The sequence below is a fragment of the Myxine glutinosa genome, chromosome 5 (assembly GCF_964187855.1).
Source record: "Myxine glutinosa chromosome 5, kmMyxGlut1.1, whole genome shotgun sequence".
NCBI classification, from domain to species: Eukaryota; Metazoa; Chordata; class Myxini; order Myxiniformes; family Myxinidae; genus Myxine; species Myxine glutinosa.
This window is the reverse complement of record NC_136265.1, coordinates 85913907-85932221: the sequence shown is the minus strand read 5'-3', so window position 1 is coordinate 85932221 and position 18315 is coordinate 85913907. Positions and strand designations below refer to the sequence as shown.

Sequence of the window (18315 nt, the reverse complement as noted above, 5' to 3'; positions counted from 1 at the left end):
TGTTTTATATATATAGATTATATCCTGGACTACAATCCTCCTGGACAACATGAGGATTGTAGATTATATCCTGGACTATAAGAGTTGTTCTTAAAAATGGGTTCCTCTTTTCACCTTGTATTGCGCACCAAAGTCTCATAGTTAGTGGGGTCGATTTCTTAAAGGAGTTATTTCGAGCTGTTTTAAAGTATCTATCACATTGTTCCACAGCCTCCTGGATAAATTTTGGTTCATTAACAAACTTTTTAAACTTCATAATTGTTTGGGGTTTCTCCATATTATAACAGTGCTCCATTAACAAGGGAATATTTATGGATGCTTCTTTGCTTAAAATAAAATTTCTTGGTGATTTAGCCATTTCATCTCTGCTCAACAAAGATACTTGCACTAAGAACCAAGTTCCAACATATTGTGTGTTAATATACTTGATGGTGATGAGTGTCATAAGAAAATTAAATTATTCCCCAAAATAAAGCAAACAAATATTCATTGGTCCACTTAGTGAGTATAATCAAATGCAGTCCCCCTCCCCAATTCCCTCTTCCCCCATTTTTTTCTTCCACCACAAGTAGTAGGAGAATGGGGTCTTGAATGCGCCGACTGACAGCGAACTAACGTAGTGAGTGAGAATGAGCATCAGCGAATGTCTGTTGAACATCTTGAAATCTTGAGGATGGGAATGAATTGGAGGATTATCTCAATGAAAATCCAGCGAGTCAATAATTAACCTTAATTTTCTCCATGACTTCAATGTTAAATTTTAGTGTGCTTCAGGACCCACATTTTTAACTACTTATTTACTTTCCCATGTATTTCCAAACACAAGCTTCCCCTTTCCAAAAAGCATTTTTTCTTTCTTCAAAAACTCAGACTATTCTCTCTTTCTTCAAGTTTATATCAATACAGCTCATTTATTTAAGGCCTGGTCTCGATGAGGGCTTATGGTACATGAATGGAGCCTTCAACAATAAAAAAAAAAACTAGTGACAAGGCCGAAAAAAATATATTGCTGGTCTCTGGTCAGACCAATGTTCCAGAATTGATGCGGCGATGCAGTTTTTTTTTTTCTTTTTTTTGAAAAGCATGGATTGCACATATAAAGGTGTTGTTTTTTGTGTCCTCAAGCCTTGCGGTCCTCCTCATCTGCAGTGGCGCCGTCCATAGGAAAATTAAAGACAGCCAATGGGACAGGTCGGCCTTTTTGTAAATAATGAACACAAGTGTCATAAGTTATTTTAAAATGTATTTATTCTGAAAATCATTAAGTTCTTCAAGCATATCATAGACTGCCATTTCGTTCTCGAGATCGCCTCGCCGTACCGTCAAACATTCCAATGCGTCGATCGCATCAACACTGCGCATGCGCAAGTGGTCCAACAGGCGATTGCCGAAGCATTTTAATGCTGAAAAAAACCGCGCATGCGCAAATGACTACACCCCTGGACCAATCTTCATGTACGGGATGACACGCTGCATGAGTATCAAAGCTGCAGATGCGCAGATGGGCTGTAAGGCGTGGTTCAAATCGGCGCATTCGCAGCTGGGCTAATGCGGAAGCGCTTGAATCCATGCCGATGGTCTCCCACGATCTCTTCTCCCATTCAAACCAGATTAACACAGACACTTAGAAATTCATGACAAACGAGATAGGATCCAGGCTTAACTAACGAGACCACCCGCAGCTCTCTAGGCCTTCTGGTACCCGACAAAGAACGTCTTCATTTCAATAAATGACAATATCCAGCCGATTGGATTCATGACGGCACGGCACACATAACTACTCATATCTTTGGAACGGCTCGTTGGATTTGGACCAAACGTACTTTTGGAGCAATTTGGACCAAACGTACTTTTGGACCAAATTTGGACCAAACATTGTATCCAAACTAAACGTACTTTGTAGTATATGGGAGAACGGTGCGCGAACGTCGATACCAATGGCGACCCTCACAGACCCGTATTTCCCGAGATAGCGCGCCGGCCCGGCAACATGCATACATTATATGGCTCCTCACGCTCGAAATCGAGTTTTTGGCGAGAACGTGACGTCACGGCTCACTTAATTGGAATTATCTAGTCTCAGCGCCGCCTCAAGAATACGCGAATATTTGAAGCAGCGCGGCAATGTTTATGTTTAATGTGCTCTATAATGTATGATGTGCTCTATATTATATAGACGGCGCGCGCTGCTGTTGGTACCGTTGGAAATTTGAAAAAAAAAAAAATTGTTGACGCGCAGGGTCAAAATCGATGCGCGTGCTGACCAAAGACCGGAAAATTTCTGAGTGGACAATCCTGAGTGGACAATCTCAGAGTGGTGCTATGCCGATTCCGATTACGAATCCATTCATTTTTCAAAAGTATATCGTAGCGTTGTCATTTAAGTAGATTGCAATAAATACGTTGTTCTTATACGCACTCTTCATTCTCATCTTTCTGCCTAACTCTTACTCGGTCAAGCAAATCCCCTATGCCACCCATAATGGTACACTCTATCCATACACCACATCCTCCCTTCCGTGGATGTTCCACGGGTTTCGGCTAGTTAATAATGATTCGTTCTCATTCCCAGTTGAGCTGGCCTCTTCTTAGCCATACCAGTGATCCTTTTTTGTCTATCCCCAATCTGTTCAACTCTTTTTTTTATATTTCCCTGCTCTTTTGTCTTTCTCCAAGTCTCTTCAATCTCTTCCATGAGCCTCGGCAACATATAAAACGGCAAAATTAAGTGTTTCATGTGCTCACATGATTTAATGAATGATTTCACACAAATTTTGCATTTGCATGAATATTCTCTTTGTTGGTAATCTCCTTGTTCTCCATTGTGAATTTCCACGTGTTTTTTTTTCAGGTGGTATGACCGATTGAAAGATTCTCTACAAACTGTACATTTGTACGGTCATTCTCTGTTGTGAATTCTCATGTGTGTTTTTAGGGTGGAAGATTGATTAAAAGAACCTCTGCAAACTGTGCATTTGTATGGACGTTCATCATTGTGAATTCTCATGTGCCTTGTAAGGGTGAATGAATGATTAAAAGATTTTCCACAACTTGTGCATTTGTATGGGCATTCTCCACTGTGAATTCTTATGTGTGTTTTCAGGGTGGATGAATGATTAAAGGATTTTCCACAAATTGTGCATATGTATGGGCGTTCACCATTGTGAATTGTCATGTGTGTTTTAAGGATGGATGGCCGATTAAAAGATTTTCCACATATTGTGCATTCATATGGGCGCTCACCATTGTGAATTGTTAAGTGTGTTTTAAGGGTGGATGAGTCATTAAAAGATTTTCCACAACTTGTGCATTTGTATGGGCGTTCACCATTGTGAATTGTCATGTGTGTTTTTAGGGTGGATGACTGATTAAAAGATTTTCCACAACTTGTGCATTTGTATGGGCGTTCACCATTGTGAATTCTCATGTGCCTTGTGAGGGTGGATGAATGATTGAAAGATTTTCCACAACTTGTGCATTTGTATGGATGTTCACCACTGTGAATTATCATGTGTGATTTAAGGTGGGATGACCGACCAAAAGATTTTCCACAACTTGTGCATTTGTATGGGCGTTCATCATTGTGAATTCTCATGTGTGATTTAAGGTTGCATGAATAATTAAAAGATTTTCCACAACTTGTGCATTTGTGTGGGCGTTCACCATTGTGAATTCTCATGTGTGATTTAAGGTTGGATGATTGATTAAAAGATTTTCCACAACTTGTGCATTTGTGTGGGCATTCACCATTGTGAATTCTCATGTGTGATTTAAGGGCGGCTGATTGATTAAAAGATTTTCCACAACTTGTACATTTGTACGGGCGTTCACCATTGTGAATTCTCATGTGCGTTTTAAGGTTGCACGAATGATTAAAAGCTTTTCCACAACTTGTGCATTTGTATGGGTGTTCACCATTGTGAATGATCATGTGTGTTTTAAGGGTGAATAACCGACTAAAAGCTTTTCCACAAGTTGTGCATTTGTATGGGCGTTCACCATTGTGTTTTTTCAGGTGTGATGTCAAGCTGGATGAGTGACTGAAGGAATTTACACAATTTTTGCATTTGCATGGGTGTTCATCTTTCTCTTCTTTGTGAGCCTGGTGTAAATTATTACGAGCAAACAATTCATTATCCTTTTTGTTGTGTTTGTAAAAAGTCCTCTTTCTTTCAGTTGGCGAGTCCTGCAGGCCTGTGCCTGCGCTATTCATAAAAGTAAGTGCAGTCTCCCTTGTAGATTCAATGGATCCACCTGTAAATACAACATCACATGACCTGTAAAAAAAATAACCTTCTTTTGTTCAACACTCGTAATATAATTCTGAAAAACGGACGCGAACATGTACATGTCTATTTGTTACACTGCAAAAAAGTTTTTTAAAATATTCTTAATGTAAATTTACAGCACAGTACAAAAGTTTGGGTTTTCCCCAAGATATTCATCCTGTTGCGGTTTTAGGAAACCACTCAGAGGCAATGGCAACCACCATACAGGTCCCTCAGTGTGGTTATTTCCATCGTGTAAGATGAGAATAGCTCCTTCCCCTTGTGTGGTGGGTTGGAGTTTCATAAGATGTGTTGGCGAAGGTAAGAGAGGCTTTTCACCTGTTTTTCATAGGGTGTAATTGTTTCACGTGCACAGCACTTCTTGTCCCATATGTGTGGTCATATGTGTGGTCCATGTTTTAATCTTGGATGAATGTTTCATGTACGTGAGCAGCGAGTGTATGCCTCATTGAGCCAAAACCAAAACAATCACCCACTCAATTTCACCCAGATCTTTCCTTTATACATGATGCGAAAGTGCATCACAATGACCGTTATTAATACAGCATTTCGTTGTTGCATTTTCTTTTCCCACGCCCACATTAAAAGTCATTGCATGAAGTCATTATACATGTGGAGGCCCCTGAAATACCATCAGAAAGTGGATGCGGTCAGAAAAGGTTTTTTCCCACCTGTTCTAGTCGCCCCAGAGAGTGTTTGGATTTGGACACCTCGCAGGGCTAAAACAAGACCTGTTTAAAGGGTGGAGGAGCTCCCTTTGAGCCAACGGCCATCCATATCTGGTGCCCAAATGTGTCTGCTGATGTCCTCCTGCAGTCAGGTTACCTCTTTCCAGGAGGTTGGGGGCAGGATTTGCACTCCGGCCACCATAAAAACACATCATTCTGCAACACCCACAAAGAACGCAACTAAAAAAAACGCCCTCTATGGATCTTCGCAGGGCAGTTCACCGGATAATGGGATTGTGGCAAAGCCTACGGGACCCACGTTATTTGATAATAAGAGGAAAAGCATGGGGTAACTTTCCTGGGTTGGGTTGAGGAGGTGTATGTTGGGGTGGTGCTGAGGTGTCGTCCACCAGACGTCTCCTTGGGTTAACCCGAGGCGGTCCTTTCGGGTGGGTGCCTGGAACATTTTCACTCAAAGAGAGGATTTTCGTTGTTGTCTCTGCTGTCTCTGCCATCATGAGCTCCAGCGCTTGAACATCAGTGTTGCAGCACTTTCTGGGGTTCGGAGGCCGAATAGTGATGAGATCATGGTGGGTCATTACACCTGCTGCTGGTCTGGTTGGTTTGATAGTTACCATGCCCAAGGAGTTGCTATAGCTGTGTCCAATAAGCTGACTCCCATGATAGTCGAGGTAACACCGGTCAACGGGCGTATTATGAGACTGAGGATTCGTCACTCCTTGGGTGTCATTTTCCTGGTCTCTGTATATGCTCCGACTGAGGAAAGTGATCTCACTGTGAAGGACGCGTTCTCCACCACGCTCGAGTCTGTGGTTGATCAGTGCCCCAGGAGAGATACTCTTCTCATCTTGGGGGATTTCAATGCATCGACTGGCACTGATAGGGATGGTTATGACACATGTGTTGGTCCCCATGGATCTGGAACTGTGAACCAGAATAGCACTGTTTCTTGGCTTTGCAATAAGTAATGGACTTAGGGTGGCTGGCTCATGGTTTCAGCGCCCCAGCCTCATCGCTGGACATAGTATTCCAATGCTGGTTGTGTGGCGAAGGAGATTGTTCATGTGCTCATTGATGGCCGATGGTGGATGCTCCAGAACTGCAGGGTCTACCGGAGTGCTCAGTTCCTCAACACTGACCACAGGCTTGTTGTAGCAACTCTGAAGTTGCAGCTAAAATCCGAGAGAATGCTATCATCCCAGCTTAGGCTGGATGTGGGAAAGCTCAAGGAGGATAGGGTAGTTGAGGAGTTTGCGAGCAGGTTGAGTGAGGTTTTGGGGGGTCTGGATGCTTCAGGGGATCCTGAGGAGTTGTGGAATGCCTTCAAGACCACCATCCTTGATGTTGCCGGTGGCTGTCTTGGAACCCACCTTCAGGCGAAGAAGAACTTTGTCTCAGGGGATGCAGGGCCAGGCTTGATGGCAGAGCTGAACTATTCTGGGAGCTGAGGCGTAAAACTGTACGCTCGCTGAGGGCGGACAAGGACGCCGATGTGCGAGGAATCTGTGAAAGGGTAGTGCATCACTTGTGAACATGTGCTTCTCGTCCTGCTTACAGAGGAATCAGTGCATTGCATTCCTCTAAGCCTGTCCCTAGGTGTACTGCAGTTAGAGCAGAGGGTGGTGGCCTCTTGACAGAGGAGTCTGAAGTGAAGGCCCACTGGGCCGGTTAATTTGAGCGGCTGTGCCAGGCTGACCAACCGGCTGTTGAGTTGGATGTCAGGGGTGTTGCTATCCCAAATGCTGATCCCCCAATTAACTGTCAACCCCCTTCACTTGTGGAAACACAGGCGGCGGTGAAACGGATGAAAGGGGGGAAGGCTCCTGGCATTGATGGCATGCTCCAATCATCCAGTCATCCTGGCATGCTGAGCTTCTCAAGGCTGGTGGAAATACTGTACTCGAGTCGTTGCATGCAGTTCTGTGCTCTGTTTGAAGCATCGACATAATCCCAACTGACTGTGGCCCCCCTCTGGAAAGGGAAGGGTGATCACCAGGACTGCAACAACTACCGAAGGGTGATGATACTCTTGGTGCCAGGCAAGGTCTTTGCTTGGAGCATTCTTGAGAGGGTTCGTCACCATCTGCTCGAGCACCAGCAACCAGAGCAGTTGGGCTTTCCACCAAAGAGGTCAGCAATTGACCGTATGCTTGCGCTTTGGGTCTTCATCGAACGCAAGCGAGAGTTTAGTCAGGGGCTGCTTGCAGCCGATGTTGATCTCCGCAAAGCGTTTGATTCGGTGAACCGGGATGCCCTCTGGAGGATTCTTGGTCTTCGTGGGGTGCCACCAATGTTGATCAATCTTATCTTTGAACTAAACTGTGGTACTGAGAGTGCTGCGAATTGTGGTTGTGCCATCTCTGACTTATTTCCATTTGTTACTGGAGTTCGGCAAGGGGTGTATACTGGCTCCCACAATCTTCAGCGCTTGTATGGACTGGATTCTCAGGAGGATGTCAGAGAGGTCAGGCTGCGGTGCATCGTTTGGGAGTGTCAACATCTCTGACCTCAATTTCACAGATGATGCAGTCATCTTTAAGGAGACGCTGGCTATTCCTACAGGGACCCTCCAGGCACTGAATGAGGAGGCGGAGCATCTGGAATTACAGATTTCCAGGGTCAAAACAAAGATAAAGGCTTTCAATATCTTGGATGCTGCTGTCTTGTCTGTGCCTGTTTGTGGTGAAGTCACAGAGAGATTCACTTACCTTGGCAGTGTCATTCATGTCTCCGCATGTTGCGAGCCAGAGCTTGATAGATGTCTGGGTCGGGCCTGGGGAGTCATGGATTCACTGGATCATGGGGTGTGGTGCTGTTGGTATCTATGCAGGACGAAAGTCACAGTCCTTAAGTCATTGGTGCTTCCTGTCTAGCTCTACGGATGTGAGACTTAGACCCTCACCAGGGCCAGAGAACATGACTTATCTCCTTCGGAACCAAGTCTCTTCGGAGAACCCTCGGCTATCACTGGTCGGACTTTGTGTCCAACGAGCGGTTGCTGAGAGACTCGGATGAGATTTTTTTTTTTACCTGAAATGGTCCGTGAGCGTCAGCTGCGGCTGCATGGGCATGTGGCTCGTTTTCTGGACGCTGACCCAGCTTAGCAGATCCTCTCAGAAAGGGAGCCTCGTGAGTGGAGGAGGCCAACGGGCCGACAGTGTGCCACCTCGTTGCAGCAGGTTGATCGACATCTCAAGAAGATAGAGATGGGCCAGGCATCAGCCTGGGGAATGGCCAGACAGAGGTCCCTGAAGTACCGTTGGAAAGTGTATGCGGCGGCGGCGCGCTGCTCTGGCGCATGCTCCCATACCTGACCTGACCGATCACCCACTCAATTTCCCCCAGATCTTTCCTTTATACACTTCCGGGTTCGGTTGCGAGAGGACGCTGGCGTTGCATATTCGCCGCTTCTCCGACTGGATGGATGTACAGGGTCTGCTTCTACTTTTCTGACCTGACATCTCACACCTGTCCTGCCTTTTCACACCCGCACGTGCCGCGTGTTCTCCGGCTGGATAACGGAATCTGCTTTTGATGGTACGGAATACGGAATCGAAAGGCCCGCTCCCGTTGTTTGTGGCCGTGGCCTTGTTTGCCGGTGGCCTTGTGGTCTTGGTGGCCTTGTGGCCTTGTTTGCCGCTGTGGTCTTGATTAGCGGCTGCAGTCGTTTGCCGCTGCGTTTGCCGCTGCGTTTGCCGCTTTGCCTCCTCGACCTTGGCCTCGTACTCGTCCCTTCGCTCCTGCCTGGCATGGCTCTGAAGTACTCCGCCGCAAGGCTTCTTCTGCTCAATACCCGCTCCACCCCATCATGCATCTCTGCCATCAAATCAAATGGACTCCTCCGACGACCCAGGTACATTCACCGTGGCTCCGGTCGCAAGTTTGTTTATTTGCAATCAGGTCACTCCATCCCCGTCCTCTGGTCGGCTCAGCGCACTCTCACTCTTCGTCCCAGCGCACCTGGTCACAGCAACCCACACGATCGCACCTCTTGCCTACGAACCCTGGCTAAATCACCTGAATTCATCCCTGCTGTTCAAAACAACATCAAGCTCACCCTGTTCAACACCCGGTCCCTCAACAATAAATGCCTCATCCTGAACGAATACATCCTGGATAACAAACTGGACTTTCTCTGTCTCACCGAAACCTGGCAACAACCTCTGGACTACTACACACTCAACCTCACCACACCCAATGGATATTCCTACGTCAATAAACCACGCTCGGAGGGCCGAGGTGGTGGAATTGCCGTTATCCACCGTCAAGACATCAAGACCAACCTCATCTCCATCTCATCTGCTCCATCATTTGAACACCTGGCTTTAAAACTCTCTGGTCACACGCAGTCAGTCATGGCTGTCGTCTACCGCCCTCCCAAACCACACCCATCATTCCTGTCTGACTTCTCCTACTTTCTGACCCAGCTATGTTCCCTCTCCCCCTCAATCCTCCTCCTTGGTGATTTCAATATCCACATGGACTCCACTGACTCCACAATAACCACTGACTTCACTGATTTACTCACCTGCTTTAACCTCACTCAACATGTCGACTTTCCTACCCATATCCGTGGTCACATTTTGGACCTTGTCTGCTCCACTGGATTAAATTTGCACCATCTCTATGGCTCCGACCTCACCCTCTCTGACCACTTAGCCATCACTCTGACCATCAACATCCCCGCCCCAACACCAAGGCATTATTGCACAATCAACTTCCGTAAGCTAAACGCTCTTTCACCTACCTCATTCTCATCCACCCTCTCTGAAAAAATGTCCACTTCTCCCTTCATTGACCTCCACACCCCTTCCGACCTCACTGACTACTACAACCACACTCTCTCCTCCTGCCTTGACCAGCTTGCGCCTGTAAAAACCAAAACAGTTTCTTTCACCCATTCTGCTCCCTGGTTTACCCCTGAACTCCACCTGATGAAAACTCGTGCTCGCCAACTTGAAAGACTCCGCAATAAAACGGGTCTCACAGTTCACTCCCAAGCCTACAAGGACCACATACAACACTACAAAGATGCCCTCTCCCGCGCCCGCTCTGCCTACTACTCTCAAATTATCCACTCTGGCTCCGGAAACCCAAAAGCACTCTTCTCGACAATAAACAAACTCCTCCGCCCCCTGAACACCACCACCCAGTCATTCACAGTAGACAACTGCATCTCCTTCCTCTCTTTCTTCCAACGCAAAATTGACAACATCTACAACAGCTTGACCACCGCCGCACCCGCTCCCCCTCCAACCACCTGCCCCCCCTTGTCCTGCCATCCCCTGTCTCGGTTCTCCCCAATCTCTCCTACTGACCTCTCTGAACTCCTCATAGGAATGAAAACTGCCACCTGCACTCTTGACCCCATCCCCTCCAGCTTTGTCAAAGCCTCCCTCCCTGCTCTCTCTCCACTTATCATTGCAACAATAAACTCCTCCCTGTCTACAGGCATCGTCCCACCTTCCCTCAAAATTGCTGCTGTTACCCCCATTCTAAAAAAACCTGGTCTAAACCCTGACACCCTAAACAACTTCAGACCCATCTCCAACCTACCCTTTCTGTCAAAAGTTTTGGAACGCGCTGTAGCCACTCAACTCAAACATCATCTCTCTGCCAATAACTTGTATGAAACATTCCAATCCGGATTCCGCTCCAACCACAGTACTGAAACTGCTCTCCTCAAAATCACCAACGACCTTCTCCTCTCCTCTGACGCTGGCAACCTCAACATTCTCGTCCTCCTCGACCTCAGCGCTGCCTTTGACACCATCGATCACACTATCCTCCTCACCCGACTTGAATCCACCTTTAACGTCACCGGCACTGCCCTCTCTTGGATTAAATCATACCTCTCTGACAGATGCCAGTTCATCTCCATCAATAACTGCAAATCCCCCACTGCTCCCCTCCCCCAAGGTGTCCCTCAAGGTTCAGTTCTTGGCCCCCTCCTCTTCATCCTTTACCTGTCCCCGCTCGGTCACTTAATCCGCCGTCATGGTCTCCAATTCCACTGCTTCGCCGATGACATCCAGCTTTTCATCTCCACCAAGTCCGTCTCCACCGACACCCACTCTATCCTGACAAACTGCATCACTGAAATAAAATCCTGGCTTCAAATCAACTTCCTCAAGCTTAACTGTGATAAATCTGAAATAATCATCATTGGCCCAAAAACGCTCACAAAATCCACCCATAACTTTGCCCTCAACATCGACGGTATCCCAGTATCCACCTCCCCTCACATCCGGAATCTTGGCGTCATCTTTGACCAAACCCTTTCCTTCGACAAATACACTAAACAGATCACAAAGTCAGCCTTCTTTCACCTGAAAAACATTGCCCGTCTCCGCTCATCCCTCTCCTCCACGGCTGCAGAAACCCTCATCCACGCCTTCATCACCTCCCGTCTGGACTACTGCAATAGCCTCCTCTATGGTTCACCCTCAAAAATCACCAATAAACTCCAATACATTCAGAACTCCGCTGCCCGTCTACTCACTCATTCCCGGACCCGTGACCACATCACCCCCGTCCTTTACAAGCTTCACTGGCTCCCCATCCCCCAGAGAATCCAGTACAAAATCCTCCTCTTGACATACAAAGCCCTCCATAACCTGGCCCCATCCTACCTGGCTGACCTCCTCTCCAGACACACTCCCACCCGCAACCTCCGCTCTGCTGGTACCAACCTCCTGACCCCCTCCATCCGGACCAAATTCAGATCCTGGGGGGACAGGGCCTTCTCCATCGCTGCTCCCACCCTCTGGAACTCACTACCTCACACCATCAGAGACTCCTCCTCACTCACCACAGTCAAAACATCACTAAAGACCCACCTGTTCAACGCTGCATTCAACATTCAACCCACAGCATTTAACCCCTGACTATCTCTTCTCCTTCTCCCTCCTTTTGCTTTAAATATTTCCCTATTGATTCTTGTCTTGTCTTTTTGATTCTTGTCTTATATATATGCCGTATATCGCTGCTGTTTGTTTTCTTGATTCTTGTCTTTTTGCAATTGTTGTTTTCATGTATTGTTATGCATTATGTTTTCCACTCTGTCAAAGCGCCTTTGGGCTTCTGGAAAAGCGCTATACAAAATAAATGAATTATTATTATTATTATTATGATGCGAAAGTGCATCCCAATGACCGTTATCAATACAGAATTTTATTTGTTGCATTTTCTTTTCCTATGTACACATTAAAAGCCATTGCATTAAGTCAATATACACACTGTTCAATGCTTTTCCATATGGAAAGCCTCACGACCCACTCAACACAACCTCGCCAGACTACCCACGTACATCATCGTTACCTCCCTCGTCACAGACGTTAACGTCACGTTACCTACTTCACAAATCTCCATCACTGTCCATTGTGGCTGTTGCCGACCTGAGAGCACGAAAAATACATGCTATGACAGGATCTCCACAAACACCTCAGAATAAATAGACGTTTGGCATCATCAGAGTCCTGTGCATGGTGGATCGCTCTGTCCGTATCCACAAGCCATTACAGGCTCTCAGAGTTCGCCCAACGCCTGTAAAGAGCTGCAACACAGACTGAATGGTAAGTGTGGAGATGTCTTACCCATACCATCGTTTCCCAACCAACTGAGAAAATCGGTTGCAGAAGCTGGTGGGGGTGGGGTCAAAGCAGCAATGTGCCAATGAGCAGCTGTACTTTCACCAAGAGCTCGTCTTGATCTAGCTTTCTGCCCCACCCTCGCTATCCATGTTTAAAAGATCTGCAGGCAGGATTTTAGAGAGTCAGCTGTTGGTTACTGGCTTCGGTGTTCAGGTTCATCGCTGGTCAATGGATGCTCAAGAGGTGGTACTCGTGTTGGTCGGGCAAGCTGGGGGTTGAGGGACTTGTGCGGACAGAAACCATATGACCAAATTTTATTTAATAGGTGGTCAGGCAGAATGTAAGAACATAAATTTATCATTAAATATCAATACCTTTTCTTTAACAAGATCGAACATTGCTGGTTCTTCTCTTGGAATGAGACCTGCCATAGTTCTTGAATCCACTGAATATTCATCGTTTTGAAGAGCCTCCACAACATAATCAGTCGGTTGATTTCCCTTTTCCAGTTGTTGGAATAATCCTTCATAATCATATTCCAATTCTCCTATATTCCTCTAAATCTTGATCTGTCATTTGACTCAAATATTTGATAATTTGAAGTTTTCTAGGAGTGTGTTCTATCGTGGGAATTGGAGAGGGTTGTCCTCTTTGTTGGGAAGATTTTAAAAGCAGTTCAAAATATTTCTTGTTTTCTTTCAAACGCTTCCTCGCCAATTAGTTTCTGTCTGCTGTTTCTTCTTTATGTCTTGCTGTTGCTTTACAACTTTTGAAACCAATTCCTGATGTTCCTTAAACCTTCTTCCTCTTTCTTGTACATTCATTTTCTGTATTTCTTGAACGAGAGAAAAATGACCATAGTGTGGTCACCAGCTGCGACGTGTAGAATCATGAGGATATCCGTTGCAATATGCGCAACCAAATTCGACCAGTCATTAAATTATACGCATGCACTGGCGTCTTTTTGTCTTTCAGTTCTGGTCTTGTCCTGTCCTTTGTTTTGCGACGCAACATGCTTCATCAACTGATTACATATAATGTATGGACGTGAATGTTATTTCTGTTAATGTTAATTCATTAATGTTATTTATTAATGTTAATTCTGGGTGGCAGAGGGGTAATTTGAAACGGGCTTGGTCAGTAGGGGAAGTCTGAGTGTATGCACATGCGCTATTCAAAAAGACACCCCAACAACAAGAAGTTGTCGCAGCTAAAGTCGCAGTCGCATGAGATCAGCTGATTCACACGCGCATGTTCCTATACATGTGTTTCTGATTTTAGACGCGTTGACATTCAACGTTGTATGTAGTAGGAAAATCCGAAGTAAATATAATTTTTTATTACTGTTGTTGTATGATGTACTCTGCCTCTCATGGGCGCATTAGTACAATAAAATTCAATTCAATTCATATGGTGCCTAACAAGTAGGCATGTCTATTTTGTTCAAATTTATATTATATGTACAATGACAACGATGCAGGTAACAGTTATACAAAAAGGGAACAACAATCGGATACAAACGCCACATATGTCTTCAGAATGTGTGGAACGTTATTTATTCCTTTAAATATATATATATATATATATATTCATGTGTATTTAGTTGACTTTAAATACACGGTTTATCAAATGTAGCACATGTAACCTGCATGCTAAATAAATAACATGTCTATATCCCAACATTATCACGATTACATTGATTGCCTTACAAAGCATACGTCACAATGGAATATATTACAGGCATTTTGATACCTCTACCACAAAAATGTCCATGCAATCACATTTGATAAGATCATACAATATTAATGTATCAGGATTTACATACATTGATTGGTAAATCAAATACTATTTTAAATAAGCGTTTGTGATTTTTAGTATCATATCTACATCGGCTTAGGCTTATAGTAGGTATCAGCATCTGTCCCTTCTGTTATAGTTCATTTGAGGATGGGTCCACTGTGATGGTGAGAAACTGATAAGAACACACAATGCATCATGGTCAGAATAGTACACTGGGTGGTTGAATATTTCCGTCACAGATATATATTTTATGTACATGTGGTCAATAATGTTCCCCGCTAAATGAGTAGCTGTACTTACAAGCTGAGTGAAGCCAAGGCGGGACATGTTCATTATGAATGGACTGTTTTGTTGTGTCCTGAAGTCTATATTTAGATCGCCAAGAACGATCACCTTCTTTCCAGTCTCCATGTGGTTTTTAATGTTGTGGAAGAGATCCACGGTCGACCCATTACTTGATCGATATATGCCGACTGCGAGAATATCACTCGTCTCCAAAGTAACCATTTGAAAGTTGTCTTCTGTACCCACAGTAGTTTTAGCGTCACTTCAGTTTCTAGAATACATTGCTACTACCTTTCCATTGCCGATGCTGGCATGATCAAACTGTAGCCGGAGATGTTAAAGATGGTATCTTGTTTGAGCGGGTCAATCCAAGTTTCCGTTACAAAGATGAGGTCACTGAGCATAAGTGTATGATCCGATATTAAATCATCCTTGTGTGGCATGAGTCTGTTGATGTTAACTGTGGATATACAAACTTGATGAGACTGTTCACAAAACCAGAGTCCGGGTAGTTTGTTCAGTGCAATGTTAGCAATTCTTTCAGTTTCGATTTTTGCTTGTTTACTACAGTAGATCTTGTTTGGTGGTAATGATGTCAGATATATTTGGTCGATATTCTGCACCCTTCCAAGAATCACGTAGGCTTGGGCAGGACCAAAAACAGAGTTCAGATCGGTGGCGAGTTTTTGCGGAGTTTTGATGGTTTGTCCCTGCATCTTATGAGCTGTTGCTGCCCAGCAAAGCATTATGGGAAACTGAATAACCTTGGCCCGAATTGTATGTTGGTGTCGCTGTTGTCCAAGGTTGTACTAGAAAGTAACTCTACCGATTGGAGTGGAGTCAGTGTGACTCCTTTGTCTTGCATTGCTTCCAACAGTTTCGTCATCAAACTTGATGAGAATACTAACGATATCACCATTTTCAATTCTGAAGAAATATACGATTGTACCTCTACATCCATTTGTCAATCCATCGGCTGTATCGACATTGTATGTCAACATTACTCTTGCACCTGTCTTTAAGTTCAAGTGAGCCAAAAATGGAGTTCCGTTGACTGTCCCTCGATTATCAATTGGTGGCTGGTAATCTTTCAGCGTGGGGTGGATTGCATCTGATTTCAGCACTGCAGATAGAAACAACATCTCCTGGAATAGTTAACAATCTCTTTTCATTATACTCATTTACAAGTTTGGAGGTTCCAAACACATAAATGGAAGCCTGCGTAACATCGGATGATTAGGCGGACGGAGTCCTACTAGTAGGTAACTGGAGCAGCTTGAGAAATATGATGTTTCATGCTATCAGAGTGTTCTCCAGGTCGGATAACTTCAGGTCTTCCAGGATTGTGTCCAGTTCTAGTCCATTGGCAAAGCACATTGCAGGAAGCTCGTCTTTCTTTAACTTCAACTTACAGTTATGACAAACCCAGTAATTCTTGTCGGCACGGAAAAGTCGAGACACTGTTTGAAGCCAGGTTTCAAATAACTCTTGCATGGATTTCCCGATTTGATTAACATAGAACTGCTGTACTCCTGTTCTACATCGTAATCTGTGACATGAAACACATGGATAAATAGGCCCCTGTCTTCCATCTGCTTGAAACTTCAAGAATCTTTGAGCAGCATCAGTGTTTTCAAAAGTAAATGCACAATAACTCTTTTGAGACTCTCTTATTTTCTCCTGATGAACTGCATTGTAGTTCTGTTGTTTTCATCGTATTTCCTCTTGATGAACTGTATTGTAGTTCTGTTGTTTTTGTCGTATTTCCTCTTGATGAACTGTATCGTAGTTCTGCTGTTTTTGTCTTATTTCCTCTTGATGAACTGTATTGTAGGTCTTCTGTCTTTCTCGTATAACTCCTTGATGAGCTGTGTTGTACGTTTGTTGTTTTCGTCTTATTTCTTCTCTGTTCTCCGTGTTGTATTTTTTGTGTTTTTGCCGTTCTTCCTCACGGTGAAGTTTTCTCTTTCTTTGTTTTCTAGTGTTAGCATCTTCCCTCAAACCGTCCATGTCATAATGTACTTGGCATGCAGTTCTTTTTTTGAGGTGGTTCAACAGAAAAGTGAACCCACTTCTTCCACAACCACGGCACTTCACTGGAGACGAGTCTTCTTTCGGTGAATCCGACAGCTGGCTACTCTGTGCACCAAGTTGTCCGACGAGTTGTATGGGGATTAGTGACTGGAAATGCTGTCCTTGGATATAACCCAGTATTAACGGTGACTGACTTCTTTCTGTCTGACAAGAGGTTTGGCTTTTAATTTTCAGAAATGGCTGCTGTGGTGTTTGATCTTTTGATATTATCCAAATGTCTATATTCAAATACCAGGCTGTAGCATGGAGAACCACGTCTTCCGCCCACACCCCAGAATTCCTCATGTTATTCAGGTAAGTGTCCCATGTATGTGGCTGTCGGGGAGGGTGCTCTGTTGTGTTATACAGATCAATATAACTTTGCAGTACTGGGTTTCTATCCTGACGGGTCATGGTTTTTAGCAAGTCAACAACAGATCGACGAAGTGTAATGTGGTCGGAACACGTTTCCATAATGTGTGGAGGTAAGTCAATTTTGATTTCGTGTCTGCAACGTATCTGGTTGATAACAGCCTCAAAGAAACAATTTCCATATCCCTCTGTGACTTGCTGGTATGTAACTGGCTGTCCTAACGATTTGGCTGTGGTGACCAGTTCATCTGCCATGCGCGCCGGTCCTGTTACACGAGTCAAAGCCATCCCAATGAGTGGCGAGTCCGGATCTATGAACAAGAAACATGCGAAAAAAGTTTTAATATAGATTGAGCATAATGAAAATGAATGCTATTTGGAAAGATTAATTTGATTGAGGCTCGTTAGCTTACAACAAGATACATGTCGGAGCATTGTCAAGGCGGCGAGTTAATCAATTGAATTTACTGAATGCAATGGTATTTTTTTTAGCAAACTTTCAGGGAACAGGTTTTGACAATACTTTTTCAATGGTTGATCCAGGACAAACAGTGCTTAGATTTGACTTTGACAAAAGGACACGTGACGATAACATTGTGGAACGTTCTTTTTCCGTGAGCATCATTTCATTGCATGATGCATGAACATTGCCAAAAAACCAAATCCAGTGTTTGTTAATGTGGATTAAACATCTGCGAGTGTATATTATGGAAATATCAACTGCTTAACTGCACATGCGGACTGAAATAATGCCGGAAAATGTAACCTTTGTGCGATTTTCAGATCAAAGGATATCATGCACCAACGTTGAAAACCGTCTATACCGGTGCACTGAGAAAATGCGTGTCTTGTGTTGTGGCACATATGATTTACACATGCAAAGTTACATATGTGGCTCATTAACTTTTCCCTTACCATTATATATGCATGTTGCCATAACATGTGTGACAAATGCATGTAACATGCATGTGGAATTTTGATTTCTTTCGCATTTGATGTGAAAGCATTAGGCATGCATGTGGAAATGCTGAAATGTCAACCATGAGGCAAATTCCTGCGACATGCATGCATTTGTTTCACACATGTCACATACGATATATTTGGCATGTGTTACATATGTAACACATGCATGCCACGTGTAGTTTTTCCAACGTATCATTCTCAAATGATACATATTTGCCATAGGTACATATGCTTATAGACAACATTTCCACT

The 18315-nt window shown here is 44.3% G+C and overlaps 1 protein-coding gene across 17 annotated transcripts in view; it reads right to left on the bottom strand.

Moving 5' to 3' along the window:
- The window catches only part of LOC137428471 (uncharacterized), a 165804-nt gene that overhangs the window by 48388 nt on the left and 99101 nt on the right, over positions 1-18315 (bottom strand). For 7 of the 17 annotated variants that reach the window (XM_078778261.1, XM_078778268.1, XM_078778272.1 and 4 more), the window contains one exon: positions 1231-4254. The exons of the other annotated variants lie outside the window; for them this stretch is intronic. In XM_078778261.1, the coding sequence (XP_078634387.1) occupies positions 2900-4254 (1355 nt within the window). In that variant the 3' untranslated portion in view covers positions 1231-2899. Of the gene's footprint in view, positions 1-1230; positions 4255-18315 lie in introns of those variants that run through there. 17 annotated transcript variants of the gene reach the window in all.